The sequence below is a fragment of the Lissotriton helveticus genome, chromosome 1_1 (genome assembly GCF_964261635.1).
Source record: "Lissotriton helveticus chromosome 1_1, aLisHel1.1, whole genome shotgun sequence".
In the NCBI taxonomy this organism is placed as follows: Eukaryota; Metazoa; Chordata; class Amphibia; order Caudata; family Salamandridae; genus Lissotriton; species Lissotriton helveticus.
Genome location: NC_136057.1, coordinates 5,419,241 through 5,444,010, shown reverse-complemented (window position 1 = coordinate 5,444,010; position 24,770 = coordinate 5,419,241). Strand labels below are relative to the sequence as shown.

The window sequence follows — 24,770 nt, the reverse complement described above, 5'->3', positions numbered from 1 at the left end:
CACTGTGGTGCACGGGCCACCATTGGCGCCTGTAACACAGGCACCACTCACTGTGGTGCACGGGCCCCCATTGGCGCCTGTAACACAGGCACCACTCACTGTGGTGCACGGGCCCCCATTGGCGCTTGTAACGCAGGCACCACTGCACTGTGGTGCACGGGCCCCCATTGGCGCCTGTAACACAGGCACCACTCACTGTGGTGCACGGGCCCCCATTGGCGCCTGTAACACAGGCACCACTCACTGTGGTGCACAGGCCCCCATTGGCGCTTGTAACGCAGGCACCACTGCACTGTGGTGCACGTGCCCCGATTGGCGCTTGTAACGCAGGCACCACTCACTGTGGTGCACGGGCCCCCATTGGCGCTTGTAACGTAGGCACCACTGCACTGTGGTGCACGGGCCCCCATTGGCGCTTGTAACGCAGGCACCACTGCACTGTGGTGCACGGGCCCCCATTGGCGCCTGTAACACAGGCACCACTCACTGTGGTGCACAGGCCCCCATTGGCGCTTGTAACGCAGGCACCACTGCACTGTGGTGCACGGGCCCCCATTGGTGCTTGTAATGCAGGCACCACTGCACTGTGGTGCACGGGCCCCCATTGGCGCTTGTAACGCAGGCACCACTGCACTGTGGTGCACGGGTGCCCCCATTGGCGCTTGTAACGTAGGCACCACTGCACTGTGGTGCTCGGCCCCCATTGGTGCTTGTAACGCAGGCACCACTGCACTGTGGTGCACGGGCCCCCATTGGTGCTTGTAACGCAGGCACCACTGCACTGTGGTGCACGGGGGCCCTCATTGGCGCTTGTAACGTAGGCACCACTGCACTGTGGTGCACGGGCCCCCATTGGCGCTTGTAACGCAGGCACCACTGCACTGTGGTGCACGGGCCCCCATTGGCGCTTGTAACGCAGGCACCACTGCACTGTGGTGCACGTGCCCCCATTGGCGCCTGTAACACAGGCACCACTCACTGTGGTGCACAGGCCCCCATTGGCGCTTGTAACGCAGGCACCACTGCACTGTGGTGCACGGGCCCCCATTGGTGCTTGTAACGCAGGCACCACTGCACTGTGGTGCACGGCCCCCATTGGCGCTTGTAACGCAGGCACCACTGCACTGTGATGCACGGGCCCCCATTGGCGCTTGTAACGCAGGCACCACTGCACTGTGGTGCACGGGCCCCCATTGGCGCTTGTAACGCAGGCACCACTGCACTGTGGTGCACAGGCCCCCATTGGCGCTTGTAACGCAGGCACCACTGCACTGTGGTGCACAGGCCCCCATTGGCGCTTGTAACGCAGGCACCACTGCACTGTGGTGCACAGGCCCCCATTGGCGCTTGTAACGCAGGCACCACTGCACTGTGGTGCAAGGGGGGGCCCTCATTGGCGCTTGTAACGCAGGCACCACTGCACTGTGGTGCAAGGGGGGCCCTCATTGGCGCTTGTAACGCAGGCACCACTGCACTGTGGTGCACGGGCCCCCATTGGCGCTTGTAACGCAGGCACCACTGCACTGTGGTGCACGGGCCCCCATTGGCGCTTGTAACGCAGGCACCACTGCACTGTGGTGCACGGGCCCCCATTGGCGCTTGTAACGCAGGCACCACTGCACTGTGGTGCAAGGGGGGCCCTCATTGGCGCTTGTAACGCAGGCACCACTGCACTGTGGTGCACAGGCCCCCATTGGCGCTTGTAACGCAGGCACCACTGCACTGTGGTGCACGGGCCCCCATTGGCGCTTGTAACGCAGGCACCACTGCACTGTGGTGCACGGGCCCCCATTGGCGCCTGTAACACAGGCACCACTCACTGTGGTGCACGGGCCCCCATTGGCGCCTGTAACACAGGCACCACTCATTGTGGTGCACGGGCCCCCATTGGCGCTTGTAACGCAGGCACCACTGCACTGTGGTGCACAGCCCCCATTGGCGCTTGTAACGCAGGCACCACTGCACTGTGGTGCACGGGCCCCCATTGGTGCTTGTAACGCAGGCACCACTGCACTGTGGTGCACGGGGGCCCTCATTGGCGCTTGTAACGTAGGCACCACTGCACTGTGGTGCACGGGCCCCCATTGGCGCTTGTAACGCAGGCACCACTGCACTGTGGTGCACGGGCCCCCATTGGCGCTTGTAACGCAGGCACCACTGCACTGTGGTGCACGTGCCCCCATTGGCGCCTGTAACACAGGCACCACTCACTGTGGTGCACAGGCCCCCATTGGCGCTTGTAACGCAGGCACCACTGCACTGTGGTGCACGGGCCCCCATTGGTGCTTGTAACGCAGGCACCACTGCACTGTGGTGCACGGCCCCCATTGGCGCTTGTAACGCAGGCACCACTGCACTGTGGTGCACGGGCCCCCATTGGCGCTTGTAACGCAGGCACCACTGCACTGTGGTGCACGGGCCCCCATTGGCGCTTGTAACGCAGGCACCACTGCACTGTGGTGCACAGGCCCCCATTGGCGCTTGTAACGCAGGCACCACTGCACTGTGGTGCACAGGCCCCCATTGGCGCTTGTAACACAGGCACCACTGCACTGTGGTGCACAGGCCCCCATTGGCGCTTGTAACGCAGGCACCACTGCACTGTGGTGAAAGGGGGGCCCTCATTGGCGCTTGTAACGCAGGCACCACTGCACTGTGGTGCAAGGGGGGCCCTCATTGGCGCTTGTAACGCAGGCACCACTGCAATGTGGTGCACGGGCCCCCATTGGCGCTTGTAACGCAGGCACCACTGCACTGTGGTGCACGGGCCCCCATTGGCGCTTGTAACGCAGGCACCACTGCACTGTGGTGCAAGGGGGGCCCTCATTGGCGCTTGTAACGCAGGCACCACTGCACTGTGGTGCAAGGGGGGCCCTCATTGGCGCTTGTAACGCAGGCACCACTGCACTGTGGTGCAAGGGGGGCCCTCATTGGCGCTTGTAACGCAGGCACCACTGCACTGTGGTGCACAGGCCCCCATTGGCGCTTGTAACGCAGGCACCACTGCACTGTGGTGCACGGGCCCCCATTGGCGCTTGTAATGCAGGCACCACTGCACTGTGGTGCACGGGCCCCCATTGGCGCCTGTAACACAGGCACCACTCACTGTGGTGCACGGGGGGCCCCCATTGGTGCTTGTAACGCAGGCACCACTGCACTGTGGTGCACAGGCCCCCATTGGCGCTTGTAACGCAGGCACCACTGCACTGTGGTGCACGGGGGGGCCCCATTAGCGCTTGTAACGCAGGCACCACTGCACTGTGGTGCACGGGCCCCCATTGGTGCTTGTAACGCAGGCACCACTGCACTGTGGTGCACGGGCCCCCATTGGCGCTTGTAACGCAGGCACCACTGCACTGTGGTGCACGGGCCCCCATTGGCGCTTGTAACGCAGGCACCACTGCACTGTGGTGCAAGGGGGGCCCTCATTGGCGCTTGTAACGCAGGCACCACTGCACTGTGGTGCAAGGGGGGCCCTCATTGGCGCTTGTAACGCAGGCACCACTGCACTGTGGTGCAAGGGGGGCCCTCATTGGCGCTCGTAACGCAGGCACCACTGCACTGTGGTGCACAGGCCCCCATTGGCGCTTGTAACGCAGGCACCACTGCACTGTGGTGCACGGGCCCCCATTGGCGCTTGTAATGCAGGCACCACTGCACTGTGGTGCACGGGCCCCCATTGGCGCCTGTAACACAGGCACCACTCACTGTGGTGCACGGGCCCCCATTGGCGCCTGTAACACAGGCACCACTCATTGTGGTGCACGGGCCCCCATTGGCGCTTGTAACGCAGGCACCACTGCACTGTGGTGCACGGCCCCCATTGGCGCTTGTAACGCAGGCACCACTGCACTGTGGTGCACGGGCCCCCATTGGCGCTTGTAACGCAGGCACCACTGCACTGTGGTGCACGGGCCCCCATTGGCCCTTGTAATGCAGGCACCACTGCACTGTGGTGCACAGGCCCCCATTGGCGCTTGTAACGCAGGCACCACTGCACTGTGGTGCACAGGCCCCCATTGGCGCTTGTAACGCAGGCACCACTGCACTGTGGTGCACAGGCCCCCATTGGCGCTTGTAACGCAGGCACCACTGCACTGTGGTGCAAGGGGGGCCCTCATTGGCGCTTGTAACGCAGGCACCACTGCACTGTGGTGCCAGGGGGGCCCTCATTGGCGCTTGTAACGCAGGCACCACTGCACTGTGGTGCACGGGCCCCCATTGGCGCTTGTAACGCAGGCACCACTGCACTGTGGTGCACGGGCCCCCATTGGCGCTTGTAACGCAGGCACCACTGCACTGTGGTGCACGGGCCCCCATTGGCGCTTGTAACGCAGGCACCACTGCACTGTGGTGCAAGGGGGGCCCTCATTGGCGCTTGTAACGCAGGCACCACTGTACTGTGGTGCAAGGGGGGCCCTCATTGGCGCTTGTAACGCAGGCACCACTGCACTGTGGTGCACAGGCCCCCATTGGCGCTTGTAACGCAGGCACCACTGCACTGTGGTGCACGGGCCCCCATTGGCGCTTGTAACGCAGGCACCACTGCACTGTGGTGCACGGGCCCCCATTGGCGCCTGTAACACAGGCACCACTCACTGTGGTGCACGGGCCCCCATTGGCGCCTGTAACACAGGCACCACTCACTGTGGTGCACGGGCCCCCATTTGCGCTTGTAACGCAGGCACCACTCACTGTGGTGCACGGGCCCCCATTGGCGCTTGTAACGCAGGCACCACTGCACTGTGGTGCACGGGCCCCCATTGGTGCTTGTAACGCAGGCACCACTGCACTGTGGTGCACGGGTACCCCCATTGGTTCTTGTAACGCAGGCACCACTGCACTGTGGTGCACGGGTGCCCCCATTGGCGCTTGTAACGTAGGCACCACTGCACTGTGGTGCACGGGACCCCATTGGCGCCTGTAACACAGGCACCACTCACTGTGGTGCACGGGCCCCCATTGGCGCCTGTAACACAGGCACCACTCACTGTGGTGCACAGGCCCCCATTGGCGCTTGTAACGCAGGCACCACTGCACTGTGGTGCACAGGCCCCCATTGGCGCTTGTAACGCAGGCACCACTCACTGTGGTGCACGGGCCCCCATTGGCGCTTGTAACGTAGGCACCACTCACTGTGGTGCACGGGCCCCCATTGGCGCTTGTAACGCAGGCACCACTGCACTGTGGTGCACGTGCCCCGATTGGCGCTTGTAACGCAAGCACCACTCACTGTGGTGCACGGGCCCCCATTGGCGCTTGTAACGTAGGCACCACTGCACTGTGGTGCACGGGCCCCCATTGGCGCCTGTAACACAGGCACCACTCACTGTGGTGCACGGGCCCCCATTGGCGCTTGTAACGCAGGCACCACTGCACTGTGGTGCACGGGCCCCCATTGGTGCTTGTAACGCAGGCACCACTGCACTGTGGTGCACGGGCCCCCATTGGCGCTTGTAACGCAGGCACCACTGCACTGTGGTGCACAGGCCCCCATTGGTGCTTGTAACGCAGGCACCACTGCACTGTGGTACACGGGCCCCCATTGGTGCTTGTAACGCAGGCACCACTGCACTGTGGTGCACGGGCCCCCATTGGTGCTTGTAACGCAGGCACCACTCACTGTGGTGCACGGGCCCCCATTGGCGCTTGTAACGCAGGCACCACTGCACTGTGGTGCACGGGCCCCCATTGGTGCTTGTAACGCAGGCACCACTGCACTGTGGTGCACGGGCCCTCATTGGCGCTTGTAACGTAGGCACCACTGCACTGTGGTGCACGGGCCCCCATTGGCGCTTGTAACGCAGGCACCACTGCACTGTGGTGCACGGGCCCCCATTGGCGCTTGTAACGCAGGCACCACTGCACTGTGGTGCACGGGCCCCCATTGGCGCCTGTAACACAGGCGCCACTCACTGTGGTGCACAGGCCCCCATTGGCGCTTGTAACGCAGGCACCACTGCACTGTGGTGCACGGGCCCCCATTGGTGCTTGTAACGTAGGCACCACTGCACTGTGGTGCACGGGCCCACATTGGCGCTTGTAACGCAGGCACCACTGCACTGTGGTGCACAGGCCCCCATTGGTGCTTGTAACGCAGGCACCACTGCACTGTGGTGCACGGGCCCCCATTGGTGCTTGTAACGCAGGCACCACTGCACTGTGGTGCACGGGGGCCCTCATTGGCGCTTGTAACGCAGGCACCACTGCACTGTGGTGCACGGGCCCCCATTGGCGCTTGTAACGCAGGCACCACTGCACTGTGGTGCACGGGTGCCCCCATAGGCGCTTGTAACGCAGGCACCACTGCACTGTGGTGCACAGGTGCCCCCATTGGCGCTTGTAACGCAGGCACCACTGCACCGTGGTGCACGGGTGCCCCCATTGGCGCTAGGCAGCACAAAGGGTGCAGAACAAGGAGAGAGAACCTTCTCTAGATCTTTGTAGATATGGAGGCTTGCTGCCCTGCACTGCATGAGAGATTAGTAAATCTGCATCTACATCACACTGATGCCTGGAAATGAATTATAAAAAGGAGGGCTTGAGATTCCCAAATGTCCAGACTAAAGTGTTACACCAGCGTGGAGGAGATCAGCACAAGATCTGGCTGTTGTGACCAGGACCGTGGACTGAGGGTCTTCTAGTCTCCCATGATGGGGGAGGAAACAACACCCTTGATAAAGAAGAGCACACGCCTGGACCCTGGAGCACCAGGCTCTGCCTCATCCAAGACCAGCGGACCTTGTGAGGAGAAGGCAGCTGCCTAGAGGAAGCCAGGTCCAGTGAGGGCCCTACCCAGATGATCCCAGGAGCAGAGTAGGAGACGAGAGATTCTGCTCTGTCAAGATCAGCGTGCTGGTCAGGTTGTGTGCCTTGTGTGCTGTGGCGGCCCCTACATGCCAGGTAGAAGCCACGGAGAAGACTGGACGCCACACCGATCAGGCCATCTGCCGGTGTGGACCACGCGACCCACCTGATGCCAAGAGGTGACGGCTGCAAAGAGTAAGAGTTGCCGCTCTGGTCCCACATTGTGATGAGAGGGGTGCTGCCCTTCGCAACGCTGTGACCCAAAGAGGGCCATCGCCTTATCTGTGCTGCCAGTAATCTCCCTATGCCAGGAGGGAATTGAGCTGAAGACTGAGGGTCGCTGCCCTGTATGTGCTGTGATGACCCCCTGCATGCCAGGGCGGGTGGTGAGTCCAAGAAGAGGGTCTTTGCCCTGTCTGTTCTGCGATGACCCCCTGTATGCCAGGACGGGTGGTGTGGACCAGGAAGGGGGTCGCTGCCCTGTAGGTGCTACGATGACCCCCTGTATGCCAGTATGGGTGGTGTGACCCAGGAAGGGGGTCGCTGACCTGTAGGTGCTGCGATGAACCCTGTATGCCAGGACGGGTGGTGTGACCCAGGAAGGGGGTCGCTGACCTGTAGGTGCTGCGATTCCCCTCTGTATGCCAGGACAGGTGGCGTGACCCAGGAAGGGGGTTGTTGCTCTTGAACATCCTGCAGCTGTAACTGCACAGTTATAGCTGAGGTGGAGCAACATTTTATATGCCTGAGTCTGGGAGCACCTGAGTCTGGGAGCACCTGAGTCTGGGAGCACCTTAGTCTGGGAGTGCCCGAGTCTGGGAGCACCTGAGTCTGGGAGTGCCTGAGTCTGGGAGCACCTGAGTCTGGGAGCACCTGAGTCTGGGAGCAGGTGAGCCTGGGAGCATGTGAGTCTGGGAGCGCCTTGGTCTGGGAGCACCTTAGTCTGGGAGCGCCTGAGTCTGGGAGTGCCTGAGTCTGGGAGCACCATAGTCTGGGAGCACGTGAGCCTGGGAGCACGTGAGCCTGGGAGCGCCTGAGTCTGGGAGCACCTGAGTCTGGGAGCACCTGAGTCTTGGAGTGCCTGAGTATGGGAGCACCTGAGTCTGGGAGCGCCTGAGTCTGGGAGCGCCTGAGTCTGGGAGCACCTGAGTCTGGGAGCGCCTGAGTCTGGGAGCGCCTGAGTCTGGGAGTGCCTGAGTCTGGGAGCGCCTGAGTCTGGGAGCGCCTGAGTCTGGGAGCACCTGAGTCTTGGAGTGCCTGAGTCTGGGAGCACCTGAGTCTGGGAGCGCCTGAGTCTGGGAGCGCCTGAGTCTGGGAGCACCATAGTCTGGGAGCACGTGAGCCTGGTAGCACGTGAGTCTGGGAGCACCTGAGTCTGGGAGCGCCTGAGTCTGGGAGCAAGTGAGCCTGGGAACACCTGAGTCTGGGAGCGCTTTAGTCTGGGAGCGCCTGAGTCTGGGAGCGCTTTAGTCTGGGAGCGCCTGAGTCTGGGAGCACCTGAGTCTGGGCGCACCTGAGTCTGGGAGCGCCTGAGTCTGGGAGCGCCCAAGACCTCCCTCCGTGTGGAGAAAGAATCTTACTGGAGGACCGGAGGAGCGCTGTGGAAGTCTGTTGCTTCACCCGCAGCTTCCAGACTGGGGCTCCTTGCTGGGCCGTACAGGGGCACCGGGGGGCTCTGAATTGCTGCCCCAGCTGTAGTGGGCAAGACTGACCACTGGACCCTCAGGTCAAGAAAGGAATTGCTTTGACTTACGTACTCCGGTGCGTGGACATTTTAATTTCTGACGAAGCCGTTGTAGAACTTTTAAGACCTCTATTGAGGCCGCGCGTGGAGATGGCCATACATGAATGGGGAATAACCACCATCCTTAGAAGGGGAAGTTGAACTTGAAGCTGAACCAGGTAACTGCAGCACACCTACCGTAAGAAACTTGTGTATATTATTTGTAGTCTGGTGTATTGTACGTTATGTTTTTTGATAAATCATCCTTTTACCTAAAAGAGAGTATTTGACTAGAAAATCCTTTATTCGGGTTACATGATGAATTTTGAGTCCACTTACCTCCCCCCCCAAGAAGCCTTGGACTGCTCGACCCACTCTACCCCTGAGAGCAGGGCCGGTGGCGCCGTGTGCAACACTGTTTGTTGCGCCCCTGAATGACCATATATGCCACGGATTCCCCCACTATCACCCTTTAACATCGCCTCTCTAGTGTCCATAATCACTCTCTCACTTGGATACATTGAAAAATGTTTATAGCGCCACTCATACCAGTGTAGGGTGTCAGAGCACTTTACATCAACCACACATTACACAGAGACAGTCAATCCTATGTGTGTCAAACAGTGTATAGGAATGTTACATAAGCCAGAGGACTACAAGGTGGAAGAGGCACACGTCATCAATACTGATGGATAATAGAGTTAAAAGCGCTTGGGGTCATATTTGAGTAGTGTAGAAGTGTGGCTCAATGGTTAGAGCGATAGACCCTGATGCAGAGGTCTGGCCCGGGACCAGGGTTCAATACCCGCCACGGCGGGTCTTGGGCTCAATGTACTCGGACCTGATAATTCTCGCCTTGGTGCCTATTCTAATCATGAGTCCCACTCTGCGACTCTGGGCAATAGCTTACTTAATCTCCACAGAGGCCCCAACAGCGCTGGGATGCCTGGCTTCACCCTGGGGGTGCCAAGGAGTGGGCACTTCACAGGGAAAACAAGGAAGGGTTCCTAAGCGGTATACGTACAGCGCCGGGACACTGCCTCAGGGAAGTAGCTATGCGCTTTATAAATGCCGTTACATTTACATTTATATTTGCAAGTCCCCTGCACCACCAGTATATCACTTTTCATGACGTGCTGGTCGTACAGGCGGCTCCTCCATATTTACAAGGAGAGGAAAAGCCACCCTGCGTGACTTTTCCTCTGCTTGTAAATACGGCCCCTTCATACGCAGCACTGTGCGTTGAAGGGGCGTTCCATGGGTGTTGCTGTGGGTGTGCCCATACAACACCCATGGAACAAGACACATCTCGGGATTTACGAGAAATCGTAAATCTGGAGATGCGTCTGAATGCTTCGCCACCTCTAGAGGTGGCATAAGGAGGCGCAACAAGAAGAAATGTTTTCATTTCTCCTCGTTTTTTCCTCTTTCAATGAGTGTTGCATTCTACGGCATGCATTGAAAGAGGAAAAAGCCTTTAGTGATTGTTTTTTGCAGGAAGGGCACCTTCCTGCAAAAAACAATCTGCCCATGGCGCAGGCATCCTTACACCATGGTGCAATGGTACTTGCGCCGCCGCTTGGCAGCTGTTTGTGCGCCAGCGCAGGGGAGAGCACAGGAATGTGACATATTTTTGTAAATATGTTGCATTTCTGTGCTCTGAAAGTGCCTCAGCGTGGCGCAGCCAAAGGGCTTGCGGTGCCGCGCTGCGGCACTTTCTTGTAGATCTGCCCCTTGGTCTGGAGAAGCACAAACTCACATCGGAACGTGACTTTTTGTGACGTTCCGTGGCGCAGGAGCCTGCGTGATATTTATCAGGCAGCACTAGGCCACTTTTTTTGGCTCAATGCTGCCTGATGAATATCAACCCCTTTAACGCAGTGTTCTGCCTTAAAGGGGCGTGCAACAGGTGTTGCTGGGGTCGTTCCCAACAACACCCATGGCCTTTTGACACTGCCCCAGATTTATGAGAAATTGTAAAACTGATGCAGTGCCAAAAGCTTACGACTCCCCGGGGGTGGCGTAAGGGAGGCGCAACGGGGAGAAATATCTTTATTTCTCCTAGTTTTTACTTTTTCTATGTCTGCTGCATTCTGAAGCACCCATAGAAAGAAGAAAAGCCTCTTGTGATTATTTTTGTACAGAAAGGTCTCCCTTCCTGTACAAATGTAATCATCCCCGCAAGGCAGGCCCCCTTGCACCATGGTGCAAAGGTGCCTGGGTCGGTGCAGGCAGCCCATTGTGCGCCGGCGCTGGGGAAAAGGACAGGAATGCGCTGTATCTTATAGATACGGCGCATTCCTGCCCTTTTCTGTTGCCGTAGGGAAGCGCAGCAACAAGGCCTGCCGCGCTGCCCAAGGCAATACCTCATAAATAAGGCCCTGAGAATTTAAAACTTTCCACCATGGGTGGGGTATATTTAATAATAAGAATAGGGTTTTTTTCTGCCCCAATGGTCTTACCTGTACCAACCGCGCCTTGTACGAAGCCCCATCAGTAACACTCAGCATGTGGCAACACTGCACAGTGACTATAAGTGTATACCGAGACCAAGAATTGTCTCTCAGCTCGTGGTAACACTGGACAGTGCCTATAAGCATGAGTCAAGCCCCGTCAGTGACTCTCAGGGTGTGGCAACACTGGACAGTGCCTATAAGCATGAGTCAAGCCCCGTCAGTGACTCTCAGGGTGTGGCAACACTGGACAGTGCCTATAAGCATGAGTCAAGTCCCGTCAGTGACTCTCAGGGTGTGGCAACACTGGACAGTGCCTATAAGCATGAGTCAAGTCCCGTCAGTGACTCTCAGGGTGTGGCAACACTGGACAGTGCCTATAAGCATGAGTCAAGCCCCGTCAGTGACTCTCAGGGTGGGGCAACACTGGACAGTGACTATAAGCATGAGTCAAGCCCCGTCAGTGACCCTCAGGGTGTGGCAACACTGGACAGTGCCTATAAGCATGAGTCAAGTCCCGTCAGTGACTCTCAGGGTGTGGCAACACTGGACAGTGCCTATAAGCATGAGTCAAGCCCCGTCAGTGACTCTCAGGGTGGGGCAACACTGGACAGTGACTATAAGCGTGCATACCAAGCAGGTATGGACACTGCAGGTAAGACCATTGGGGCTGTGGGGCACTGGGGAGAAGCACGGGTGGAGTGGGGCGGAGGGGAGTCGACAGACGTCAGAATAGGGAAAATTAATTTTAAAAAAAATAAAACCACTTACCTTGCTCGGCAATGAGGCGAGCACAAGGTAAGTGGTTTTATTTATTTTTTAATTTGATTTTCCCTATTCCGTTGTTTGTGACTGTCAAGCCCCACTGTTCTTACCTGTTCAAACCGCGCCTTGTACCAAGCCCCATCAGTAACACTCAGCTCGTGGTAACACTGGACAGTGACTATAAGCATGAGTCAAGTCCAGTCAGTGACTCTCAGGGCGTGGAAACACTAGACAGTGACGATAAGCAGGACCCTCTCGTAGTGTGTAAGGATTACCACCATAGGAAGTGTGGCCGTCTAGGTGCAGCATGACCCTCTCGTAGTGTGTAAGGATTGCCACCATAGGAAGTGTGGCCGTCTAGGTGCAGCATGACCCTCTCGTAGTGTGTAAGGATTACTGCAATAGGAAGGCGTGGCCCTAACAGGTTATATGATATTTACTCCAAGGTGTAGTGTGACTCTCTCATATTGTGTAATGACTACTACAATAGGACGTGTGGACTTACCAGACCATATGATAATTACCCCTAGGTGCAGCATGTGTGTCTCTCATACTGCATACACATTATCACCTAGGGAAGTGTAATCCTACAAGGCTGGATGATAATTACTCCTAGGCGCAGCGTGACTCTCTCTCATACTCTAGAATGATTACTGCCGTAGGAACTGTGGCCCTGCCAGTCCATATGATAAATACCCCTAGTAGCAGCATGGCTCTGTCATACTCTATAAGGATTACAGTAATAGAAAGGTGTGGTCCTGCCAGGTAGTATGATTGTTACTCCAAGGTGCAATGTGATTCTCTCATATTGTTTAAGGATTGCTAAAGTTAGATCTGTGGTCTTATTAGACCATAAGATAATTTCCCACAGGTGCTGCCTGACTCTCTCATTCTGTGTAAGGATTGCCGCCATAAGAAGTGTGACCCCGCCAGACAGTAAGCTCAATACCCCTAAGTGCAGTGTGACTCTCTCATACTGTGTAAGGACGACCGCGGGTGAAAGTGTGGCCCTGCCAGACCATATGATAATTACCCCTAGGTGCAGCGTGTGTCTCTCATATTGCATGAGAATTACCGCGTAGGGAAGTGTAATCCTACAAGCCTGTATGATAATTACTCCTAGGTGCAGCGTGACTCTCACATACTTTAGAATGGTTACCGGCATAGGAAATGTGGCTGTGCCAGGCAGTGGGATAATACCCCTAGGTGCAGAATAATTCTCTTGTACTGTGTGAGGATTACCTTGGCAGGAAGGTTGGCTGTGCCAGTCTGTATGATAATTACCACTCCATGCAGCATGACTCACACACACTATAAGGATTACCTCCATTGGAAGAATGACCCTTCCATATGTTATGATATTTAACACTAGGGCCAGTGTGATTTTCTCACACTGTGCAAGGATTTCCGCTGTAGGAAGTGTGCAACAGTAGGGAAATTGTTGGATAGCAGAGGGGTAAAAAGTTATATTTCCACTGAAGTCAATTCAAATGTAAAAACTAAAAATGACACAATTTAACATAATTAATTACCAATTAATTAATTAGTAATTAAGAAGATATTGATAAACAATTATTAATAAACGAATTCCCACAATTAGCAGTGCATATTATAAATGATCTAAATATTAATATATAAAAAATTATAATAAATGTATTAAAATTAAATTACTTTCCACCCTATTCCCCTATAAACCCACAACCCACTCCCCAAAAAATGACAACATTATCAATTAACATAATTACCAATTAATTAATAATAATTGGCAACCAATTAATACATAATTATTAAAAATTAACAATTAATTGATAAACAATATTAATAAATTAATTCCTAAATTTAACACTACAAATTATAAATTACATTCATATTAATATATAAAAAATATAAATAAATGTATTCAAATTAAATTAGTACCCACCCATTTGCCCTATAAACCCACTACCCGCTCCTAAACAAATTACACAATTAACATAGTTACCAATTAATATAATTACAACATTATTAATAATAATTAACAACCAATTAATAAACAGTAATACATTAATTTCCACAATGAACAATATAAAATATAAATTACAGAAATCATAATAAATACAAAAATAAAATAATGTTATTATAATTAAATTACTTCCTACCCTTGTCCCCTATAAACCCACAACCCACTCCTAAAAAAATAACAAAATTAACATAATTACTAAATAATTAATTAATACAAATGAACAACTAAAAAATATTTAATTATAAATAAATGAATTGCCACAATGAACACTATCACATTTTAATTAAAAAAATACTTATAAATGAAAAATTATTAATTAATTTATTATAATTAAATTACTTCCCACAGTATTCCCCAATAAACCCACAACCCGCAACAGAACTAAAATGCACAAAATGTAATTAACATAAAATTAATAACTATTCAGGGGCAGACTTACAAACCTCTTGCAACACTTTTGCACCACCATTGCGTCACTTTTGTGACGCAGCGGCGGCGTAAATGTGGCCAATTTACAACGTGACGCATCTAGGGAGATGCGTCAGGTTGTAAAGCCCTGCATCATATTATACTAGCGTCAGGTATAATGTATGCAGGGTGGGCGTTCCCACGCAGGAAAGCCTCGTAAAAGTGATGCAGTGAAATATACAAGATTTCACTGCGTCATTTCTAGGACTCCACAGGGTCAAAACCTTACTCCTGCTTGAAGCAGGCATAAGGAGTGACGCAGTGTGGTGGGAATAGGCTTCAAAATGCATTGCTGGAGTTGCGTCATGCTTGTGACTCGACTCGACTCCAGCTATGCGTGACTTTTGCCCCAACAGATGCGTCAGAGTCTCTGGTGCATCTCTGAATCCTTGCGCCAAGGTGCGCCGTATTCTAAATACGGCGTATCCATGGTGAGGAAGGATTTCTCAAGGTGGAGCAAGGAAAATGACGCATCTCTACAGATAGTTAATGTAAAAGGTGACTACAAGGGATTTTGTTTATTGATTGATTGACTTGAATATAATGTCTATCGCTTATAGGTTCATTAAACAATTAAACCCAGTGTACAGATGCATCACTTTCCTGTAAATCTGCCCCTCAATATTTAACACATATATTAAAAAACATAAGCAAAACTTATACAAAAAAATTGATCACATACTTCTGAAATACATACTAACACACATAACACTAATTTAAAAATCTATATTTTAAACAATGACATTTTTGCAAACGATATTACTACCTTAGATATTTTCAAAAACAATATTTCTTATCTTAAGTTGATATTGACCACGATATTCTTGCTGTCGATATTTCTGTATCACAATATTTCCAACTTAGTATATGTCGACATTTTGAACTCGATATTCTGTCTGTGCACCCTGGGTGCTGGGGGACTGTGTCATACTGTGTAAGGATTCCCACTGTAGGAAGTGTGGCCCTCTATGTGAAGCGTTATTGTGTCATACTGTGTAAGGATTACCGCTGTTGGAAGTGTGACCCTGTAGGTGCAGCGTGGCTGTGTCATACTGTGTAAGGATTCCCACTGTTGGAAGTGTGGCCCTCTATGTGAAGCGTTATTGTCTCATACTCTGTACGGATTACCGCTGTGGCAAGTGTGACCCTCTAGGTGCAGCCTGGCTGTGTCATAGTGTGTAAGGATTACCGCTGTAGGAAGTGAGACCCTCTAGGTGCAGCGTGGCTGTGTCATACTGTGCAATGACATACCGTTCTACTAAGTATTCCCTGCCAGACTGTATGATACCCACCTCTAGCTGGAAGCTGACCCCATCATTCTGTATCACAATACCTTCTCGAAGGACGCCCTTGACAGACGGGATCAGAATTACCTGTGGGTGCAGGTTCACCCCTCCTCCGGGCACTGGTTGACGCCATTTGATCCTCAACAAATCCACAGGACTCTGTGAAGAGAAGAGCATGAAGATAGGTGGTTTGCACCTAACACAGACACAGGATATGGCCTGGAAAGTGCTGATGCAGCTGTACACGCTGCACACAGTGGAGGAGGGAGGGAGGTGCTAATGATCAGATACAATCTTGTGGCTGCTGCAGTTTGTGTGAGATGGAGAGATGCTAAGAGTCTAGAAAACAGTATTTTTAAAACAAGAGGAACCAGGGGCTTTTTAAAAGGTCCTGCATACAGATTCCTAAGTAATATATGAGAAAAAGGGGGGTATGCAGTTCCTAGAAGCGAGGGAAGGTTCAGATCTTTCTAAAATAGTACCCTCACACACACCGAAGGATGTCATGCTTCATCATTGGGCCTGCTCCTCGTCGGCCGGTACTGCAATGCCCAAAGGGCACCTACCAAGGGGTTCTTTGGTGGAGATCTTTTGTTGATGAGGCCGTATTGTGAGTGCGGGTGTGTGGGCTGGGTAGTGCGGTGAGTGTGAAGATTAAAATAGGTCTAGAGCAACCCTTTCTGATACTTTTATTCCTAGGTGGCACTAGCCTAACTAAAAGTAGTTATATCTACTTAAGGAGATTCTTATACAAAGGTCATAATGATGTAATTGCATTTTGAGAGATTGGGAGTGTGTTTTGCCAAGGTGAGCATGACAGCAAGTATCTAGTTATCAAAGTGCCTATGACGCGTGAACAATTAATAACATTCACACAGTGCCTATGCTAATGACTAAACATTCGTCATTAGGAAGTTTATTTTGTTTGTCCTTTATTAAACCAGCGAGGGATCCAATATGATTTGACCGCACGGGTGCTTTGGGTAGTTATTGTCACCATAGTGCGGTGGTCCATACGCAAATTGGTGGACTTTCCCTTGCGTAAAACATGCATCTACATAGTGGAAATTCGTCGGGATTGTGCAGGAAACATACAAACAAATGTAACAAAAACATAAAAATATGTAATAAATCACCCGGAGTTAGAATATCATCTGTGTGTGCTTTAGTATAGGGGTTCAACCATGTGCAGTACCCAGATTACTAGGGGGCATATTAGCAAAAACCTCGTTAATATTATCGCCGTTTTAGCGGCAGGAAACTGCTGCTAAAATGGTGATAATGAGCTTGCTAATATGCGTTATAGAATTCCAATAGAAGCCCATGTTAGATGTCCTTCACATCTAACCTGGGCTTCTATTGGAATTCTATAACGCATATTAGCAAGTCCATTATCGCAGTTTTAGCGGCAGTTTCCTGCCACTAAAACAGCGATAATTTTAACGAGGTTCTTGCTAATATGCCCCTAGGTTATTCCTATATGGGTACACACATAGAGTAGCCCAACTATGGGCTTTGTGGTAATCCATTCATCGTGGTAATCATGACAAAAAGTAGCCAAAAGCGCGTAATGGCACCCCAGTACAGAGCGCAATATAGACTTGTGGACTCACCCCTAGAGAAGTAGGTCTGAGCTCACGGGGGAATCTGACTGGGCACTTCGTTGCTCTGACCTGTAACAGATTTGAATACGCCGAGCATAGGATAATTACTAGTGGTGTAGCGTTTTTCCTAGCAGTAAAGTTGATTGCGGTCAAGCGGCTTGTCCGGAAAAAACAGGTATACTCACAAAGGGAGGTGCGGCAACTAGCTCTGATCCTACTTGGATCTGGTCCCCGTAAGGAATACTTCCGGGTACGTGGTTTATGTAGTGTTACTTGTTCTGACGCTCGTGCATGATGGGACTAGACCGTTAACTGAGCCGGCCATCTTGGTAGTGGATATTATTGATACCTCCAAAATGGTCAGAGCTTAGATACAGCGAAGTACGTATACCCCGGGACTCATTAAAATATTGTAGTAAGCTAAATTATAAGTTGCTCCTGAAGACTTGCTTATGTGGAAAACCAGATGTTCGGCTTGCATAGACAGCATAGTGATTGCACATGTGCAGATCTAGAACAGGGGCAATGATAACAATGCAGCTGTTCTCAGCCTCAATGGAGCTAAGTATTGTTTGGTCAGAAACAAATGGCTGGCATAAAAATACATATTAGGGCTACTCATTCCACCCCTTGTATTTACTCTATTCACCCTGCTTTGGAGTGGGAGGATCGTGTGTAGGTGGCACAGGTGGCATATCAATATGAGCAAGCACGTGATGTTCGTGGTGTGCGTGCAATGCCAAATGGGGTGTTTATTAAGCTAAGGCAGTGTATTGAAAGTGGGGGTCCTTCCCGCACCGCTGTCACCACGTGCGAGACTCGGACCACTCGTTTCAACATTAGGCTATACCCCCTTAGTAGCTTGGCACGAGCAGCCAGGCCTGTCTCCAAGGCACGAGTGTACAGTATGTGCAACCACACTCACAGCATGTGGTGATGACACCACAAATGGACTACACACAAGTTTTATAAAACGAGTATAAACTTTATATAGAAATATATATGATATGACCACACAATACAAAACCAACATACAATAATGAGTGTATTACTTCGGGTGGGTTGGTAGATTCCAATCCCCAACCACCACTTCTAACCAACAGTTAAGCTGACTTCTAACCATTTCCATAAGGTTAGGCACGTCATATTGCAATAATCACACACGTCGCAAAATGAAAGAAACAATAGGTTCCTGTACTGTGCAACAGAGAAATAATGCAATGCGTAGCGTCACAATTATATACTTGCAATAGAAGGATAATGCAATGCGTATCACAACTGTCATGCCCTGCAATGAGGGAAAGAAAGGAATGCGACACGCGGCAATCATGTACAGTGCAATGAAGAATAATGCAATGCATATCTCGACCAGCATGCCCTGTGCAATGAGGGAAATAAAGCAATGCGTCACGCTGCCATCATGTACAGTGCAATAAAGGAACAATGCAATGCGCCATGCTACAATCCTATGCTCTGCAATAGGAAAATAACGCAGTGCGTAGCGCACCAACCATGTAGTTCGTTAGGCACAAATAATGTCAGGAGTCATACAACAGTTCGATAGTTCATCAACAGCAATAATGCAATGTGTAATACGACAGTTTAGGTACTTCGGTTACAGTTGCCCCCAACACGGATCGATGATGACACAAAAGTTCATCTTCTCATTCTGGCCCCAGTACTACCCTTCTGTGGGCCAGCACGGGCCTAGATCAGAGCTGAAGCAAAAGGCTTGCACTGCTGACAGAAGCAAGAGCCCGAGAGAGTGTCCTTCCATGCGCTCACCTTGCCCCAGGTGATGATTCACGCTACCAAGGGGGTCCGACCCCACTCTCCTCCTTTAGCGACTTGGGTGTTGATCGAGAACTCCGTTAATGGGCACTGCGAGCTTGGGCCGGTAGCTCAGCTCCTCCGGGGCTGCCGGGCCGGGCCGCCGCTGTTTCGGAAGATCTCAGGCTGCCGCAGGGCACACGTACCCCACGCCGCTTGAGATCAACTTTCTCCGGGGCACGATGTCACAACACTCCTCCCGGTTGCTCAACTGGCACGAATTGTCTGGGATGCACCATGAGACGCACTGCCCGTCCGAGTCTCACCTCTTCTACCGGTGCACCAGACCACCAGGCGCTCCTCACCAATGCCTCTGCTACACCACGGCACACACCCTTGCACATCTAAGACTCAGGTTACTTCTTTGTGCCCCTGATCACACGGCGCAACTTCCTAGGGTCTCAAGCTGCAGAAGCACGCACACACCGCGTTGCTTGGGACTTCTCTGTAAATTGTTAGGTTCCTGTATTTCCAAACACGGATTAAATACAGAACCCCAGCAGATGCGAGACACGATCTGTACTTGAAGGCCATATTACTGACCGGGCTGAAACCACATCAGAATTTTCTGAACTTCTCTGCAACAAGACGTTAGAAACAACTCCCAGTGGAGGCCATCTCTTGACCTAGAAATGTTCACAACTCATCCCCTAAAATTCAATCCGAATACCTTGCGAGGAGATTCCTGTGCTTCCCTCCCTATAGACTATACTACAAACATTCAGGACCTATGTTTTCCTGCTGGGGACCAATACGCCAAGGATACTTTAGTCTAGCTTCTGTTACCGCAGGGCTCAAGACTTCCTCATACAGATAAACAGGAAGCTGAATCTTCAGAGATAAGACAAATATCATTGTAATTACCCCTAGGTCAACGTTGTGATTACCAACATGGTGTTGTAACAGACCCCCAGCCACGACAGACAACTAAGAACCGTCTTGAAAAAGGTGGAACAAATCAGCCCATATCACCGAAACGCGTCAACGCACCCCCAGTACAATTTGAGTCTCTATCACCTATGTGTATATATGAATGATGTAATGTTAAAACATAGGTGATAATATTCGTGAGCAACGAATGTACAAATTGTATTTTACAATTTTTATGTTTTACAGTTTTTGTCTGTCCTGTCAATTATGCAGGTCATAGTTGATTGTGTAATATGTTGAGTTTTTCCTTTTAGAATTGATATTCGTTCAATTGTATTATGAATTGTTTTTAACTATTTATGTTTAATAAATCATTTGTACAATATAGTTTGGTGTTTACAATAGATTTTATGTCATTGTGATAGTTTAGGCTATGTGTTAACTAATTCCCACAACACTCTCAAGGGGATTTACTTTTACTCAGGTTAGATGACCTCATTTCCCTTGAGTTACTTAAGGGGTACCTCTCACCTATACTCTCTTTCCAAACAGGGAGCCAGCTCACCTCAGGCCCTTGGGGTTTAGGACACAGCATACAGCACAGTCCTGTTCAAGAAGGTTGGACACCACCGTCCCTGTTCAAGAAGGGGGGGCACCACCCACTGCAATGTCCCTTCAGTCTCTCCTCAGCAAAAGCTGCAAACTGCTGGCCAGCCCCAGATCACAGGGCAATGGTCAGTCCTATCCAGCAGTCTCTGCAGCAACTCCTTACAGGCAGAGGTTCTTCTTGATCATAAAAGAGGTCACAGCCGCCAGAGACTCTAGCTATCCATTTCGCCATTCAAAACGACACCAAGTTCTAGGGGTTTCAGTTCTCTCAGTTATACCCATTCACGTCTTTCAAGTTCTTTGTGCTCACGGGTCCCTGACCCCTCCCTAAATCCGTTCTGGGTGTCTCCCTCCCAGTGTCACCTTTTTCCCTTTGATACTGGGATCCTCAATCACTCAGCAGGAGATTGGTCAACTGTTTTATAGCAGCAACACAGGTCTCTTCACCTCTCGGGCTTCTCTTCTTCCTACTCTCCAGATGCTGGGCAGTCTAGTGCTGTCTCAACCCCTCCCTGGGTCAAGACCTTCCCCAGCTCCTCTCACCTCTCAGATCCAGACATTCAATCCACATTCAGCAGAGACACACAGAAATACTTAAAGCACAAAACACAGCCACTTTCTAAAAGAGTGGCTTCTGGACACAAAGTGACAAAACCACCTTCATAGAAAGATGTGTTCAGACATACCAAACTTCACTTCTCCATTTTAAAACTATGGGAAACTAGGCTAACAGCACAATACCCAGGCTCCCCCATTCTGTCCTATGGGCAGGATGGCCTTTCACCAGTGAAAAACGAAATGGAGTGTTTTTTACTGTCAGGACATAGCACACACCTCAGTACATGTCCTGCCTCTTACCTACACTGCACCCTGACCAGAGGATACCCTGGTCCTACCATAGGGGTGCCTCCTGTGTATGCAAAAGGTAAAGGTAGGCCTGACAAGTGGTTGCCCTTGTCAGTACAACATGCTAACTTAGCATAATGCGCTCAGGCCCTACTCTACAGGCCTGAGTTCCCTCTCTGAGCACCTTTGCATTACTAGCCCTGGCACACACAGTGCACATCAATAGGGACTTTACTAGTAAGGCAAGCATACCAATTATGGACAACCAATTACCATTACTCTTTAAACAGGGAACACTTGTACTTTGACACTGATCAGCAGCGGCAAAGTACTCACAGCATCACATTGGGCTACTCCATGTCAGGAAAACGGTCTAGGGGGAAAGCAAAAAGTTTCAGTGAACTTTAGCCAAAAAGGCCAAGTCCAACACAACCCCCTCCCAGTCAAAAGCCAGGGTAGACCAATCATTACTTTGATGGACTTCCTGGCTTCTGGCGAACCAGGACGCAGGCCCTCTACCACAGAGACACCCTCCTGTTCCTCGCCACCCTGACCCCAGGGGGTTTTCTTGATCACTACTCCCTGAGCCACCTATGCTGTTCCATAGATCCCTCCCGGCCGGGGGGACCTCTCCTGGGGTGTTGATCGCATGCTAACTCCCCCCCTGGAGTGGTACCCTGGAAAGATCCCTTGGTCAGGATACTACCACCAGTCCCTCCAGGTTAAAAGTGGGTCTACCTTGGTCACTTCTAGGGTACCCAGCCCTACTGGTTGGACAATGTCCCACGGGTGTTCCCACCGGGGAACACACCCCTCTCTTAACCTTCCATTTATTTTTCTGGGCCTACCACATAGCAATGGAACCCACAAACTTCAGGACTGCAGGAGCTCTGACTACAGACTCCCCACGACCTCCTGATGCTAGGTGTTCTTCCTCACACTGCTGGCAACTAGGCACGAGGCCTCCATCCAGGGGATCTGCCTGGGGTGCAGCGTACTCTTCCTTCGTCTCTTTTGAGACAAGGGGCTAGCCAGCAGCCCTTCCTCTCTACTCTGGGATCTCCTTGCACCACTTGGCCCGCCTTTCCTCTTTGGGGCCTTTTCAGGTCCCTTGACACATGACCAGGTGTCCGGTTCTTGTGCAGGCTCTCGGGAATCAAAGAGCACATACCCTAACCCAGGATGGCGCAATCCTGGAAAATGATTTCTGATCCTAGGCTCCTCTGGGGCCAAACTGGACAACCTCTCCAAGTCATTTACCATGCTAACCACTACCCAATCTTCCAGTGCACACTTGTACTCATCCACACTTGACACTGGCTGTGCGCTGCCACCATTCAAACTGGACTCTGCTTGTCTACCCTTAATGTCCAGTTCCCTCATGCTTAACTCATGAGCGAAGAGAATCCTTGTCTCTTCCAATGCGAGAGTGTTCCTGCTCTCCTCTGCTTGAGTTTCAGTTTTAACACCTCCAACTCATGCAGCCTGACCCTTTGGTTTTCCTGAAACTCCTCTGGTAAAAAACACCTCCCTGAATAACTACTACCAGCCCCTGCGGCAGGTCCCTCCACTGGAAAATCCTGTGGCCTAAACCCATTCCCAGGGTCATCCTCATCCACCTCACCATCACCCGTCTCCGGAGTCCCTTGGGCTTCCCACCAGGCCCTCAAGGCAACTTCCTCCTTCTTGGCACTACTCTTCATGGGACATCCCAAAGCTCTGCAGAATTTCCTCAACTGATCAACCTTGTAGGTGAACAATTCCTCAATGTTAAACTCAAATTCTGCAGCCCTAGCCTCACCGGCTATATGACTCTCCTCCTGAGACATGATGTGTGGCGGAAAGGTCAACCAGCAATAGAACCACCAATTCAACAAAATACAATATGTGGTTGGGGCGTGGTCTGCGATCAATTTTTGATGTACACCAATTACTGTGAGGGATTTTGCACATATGCGTTTAAATGACGTTTAGGATCGAATCCCACCACTCTGCCGCCAAATGTTAGGTCCGGATCCCACCACTTGCTGTGAAATGTTGGAAGTGGAGGTCCTTATCCCTCACCGCTGCCACCAAATGTTGGAAGCGGGGGTCTTTCTTGCACCGCTGTCACCAAGTGCGAGACCCGGACCCCTTGTTTCAACATTAGGCTAAGTAAGGACACCATGAAAAACAACAAAGAGGGGGGATTAAAGAGGTATAAAGATAGAATCAACCTCCTGTTCAGACCCTAAATGAACAGTAAGATTCTACTCTAATAAAAATGTTGTCTTTTTATTTTTAGTGGTTAGAAAAAGTGTGTTAGTGATCCACGAGATTGTCATGGAAAAGCACTATGGATTTTTAATATACCCCTCACACACTAAGAATCCCTTAGTGTCATGCTTCATCATAGGGGTCTTCCCGTCCCTCTACGGGGCGGGCGTGCTTCAACCTACAGAGACGTGGGAACACTTTTTTCAGTGAAATAGGCTATGTGTAGTGTAAAGGTGAGAGTAGTAGGGTCTACAAAAGATATCGGGTGAAGTTTAAAAATTCCCTGGCTACTGGAAAAAACTCATTTTATTCACTTCCCTAGCTGGAAATATTAACAATGGGGAGAGATGTAGGGGGTATAGTATAATGAGATGCCCCCTACTGGGTCTACATGTTTCATAAGATGTCCCCAGGGAGTTCTCATCAGGACCTAATACAATCCCTACTGCACTCAAAATATATCTAATGTTTTATATGTACTGTTTGACTATTTTTCTTTAAAAATTAGATCATGCAAAATTCAGCATGTCAAAAAAAGGGGGGGTTTCGTTCCTATGGTATCAATAGAAACCGATTTGGTATCTGTAGGGATAAATAAACATAGGATAAACAACTATGTTGATTATTTAAACACATCACCATAACCTGGAACCACGTATTTTGGCAAGGGTTTTTACCGTGATATATTTTTCTAGAAGTTAAGGTGCACCTCACTTGTACTTTTGAATCGGGTGTGGTGCTGCCCAAAGGTGGTAATACAATGTTACATAATGAAAAACACACGTAAAACACAGTCATACATACACTCATACATTTGCTCAACATGCATCATGGCTTGATGATATTTTTTTTAAATGTCACCTTCGTGGCATTTGTAATGGCATTTTCGGTAAGCATTATAGAAATAAACGCAATGTACATGCGCTATTCGAAAAGATTGTCTCACTCCATGAGCTGGCACTGAAGGAGAGGTGTCTTTGTAATACACACTGCAGGTAAAATGGGAGGTCATAGGATATTAGATTTACCTTTTCTCCTCACTTTCGTATTAATGAAAAGCTTAGGGGGCTAGTTAGTGTTAAAAAAACCTGCTCGGGTCTTACTCACATGTTAAAGACTATGCCCTCGCCCGTAAATACCTTAGGGGCATATTTACAAGGGCTATATCTCCACTTTTTTGGCCTCAAAAGTCAATAAAGCGGAGATAAAACCAGTGCCCTATTTACAAAAGGCTGCCAACATACATAATCG

General features: G+C 51.0%; 1 protein-coding gene across 8 annotated transcripts in view; it reads right to left on the bottom strand.

The window, feature by feature from the left end:
- Positions 1 to 24,770, bottom strand: part of LOC144806278 (collagen alpha-1(XII) chain-like) — a 655,546-nt gene that overhangs the window by 330,011 nt on the left and 300,765 nt on the right. For 5 of the 8 annotated variants that reach the window (XR_013606560.1, XM_078673198.1, XM_078672946.1 and 2 more), the window contains one exon: positions 15,592 to 15,663. The exons of 2 other annotated variants lie outside the window; for them this stretch is intronic. Coding sequence is in view for 4 of the 6 variants with exons in the window: in XM_078672946.1 (XP_078529072.1) it covers positions 15,592 to 15,663 (72 nt within the window). In the remaining 2 variants the exon portion in view is untranslated. Of the gene's footprint in view, positions 1 to 15,510; positions 15,664 to 24,770 lie in introns of those variants that run through there. One more of the 8 variants, XM_078673488.1, reaches the window with a different exon arrangement.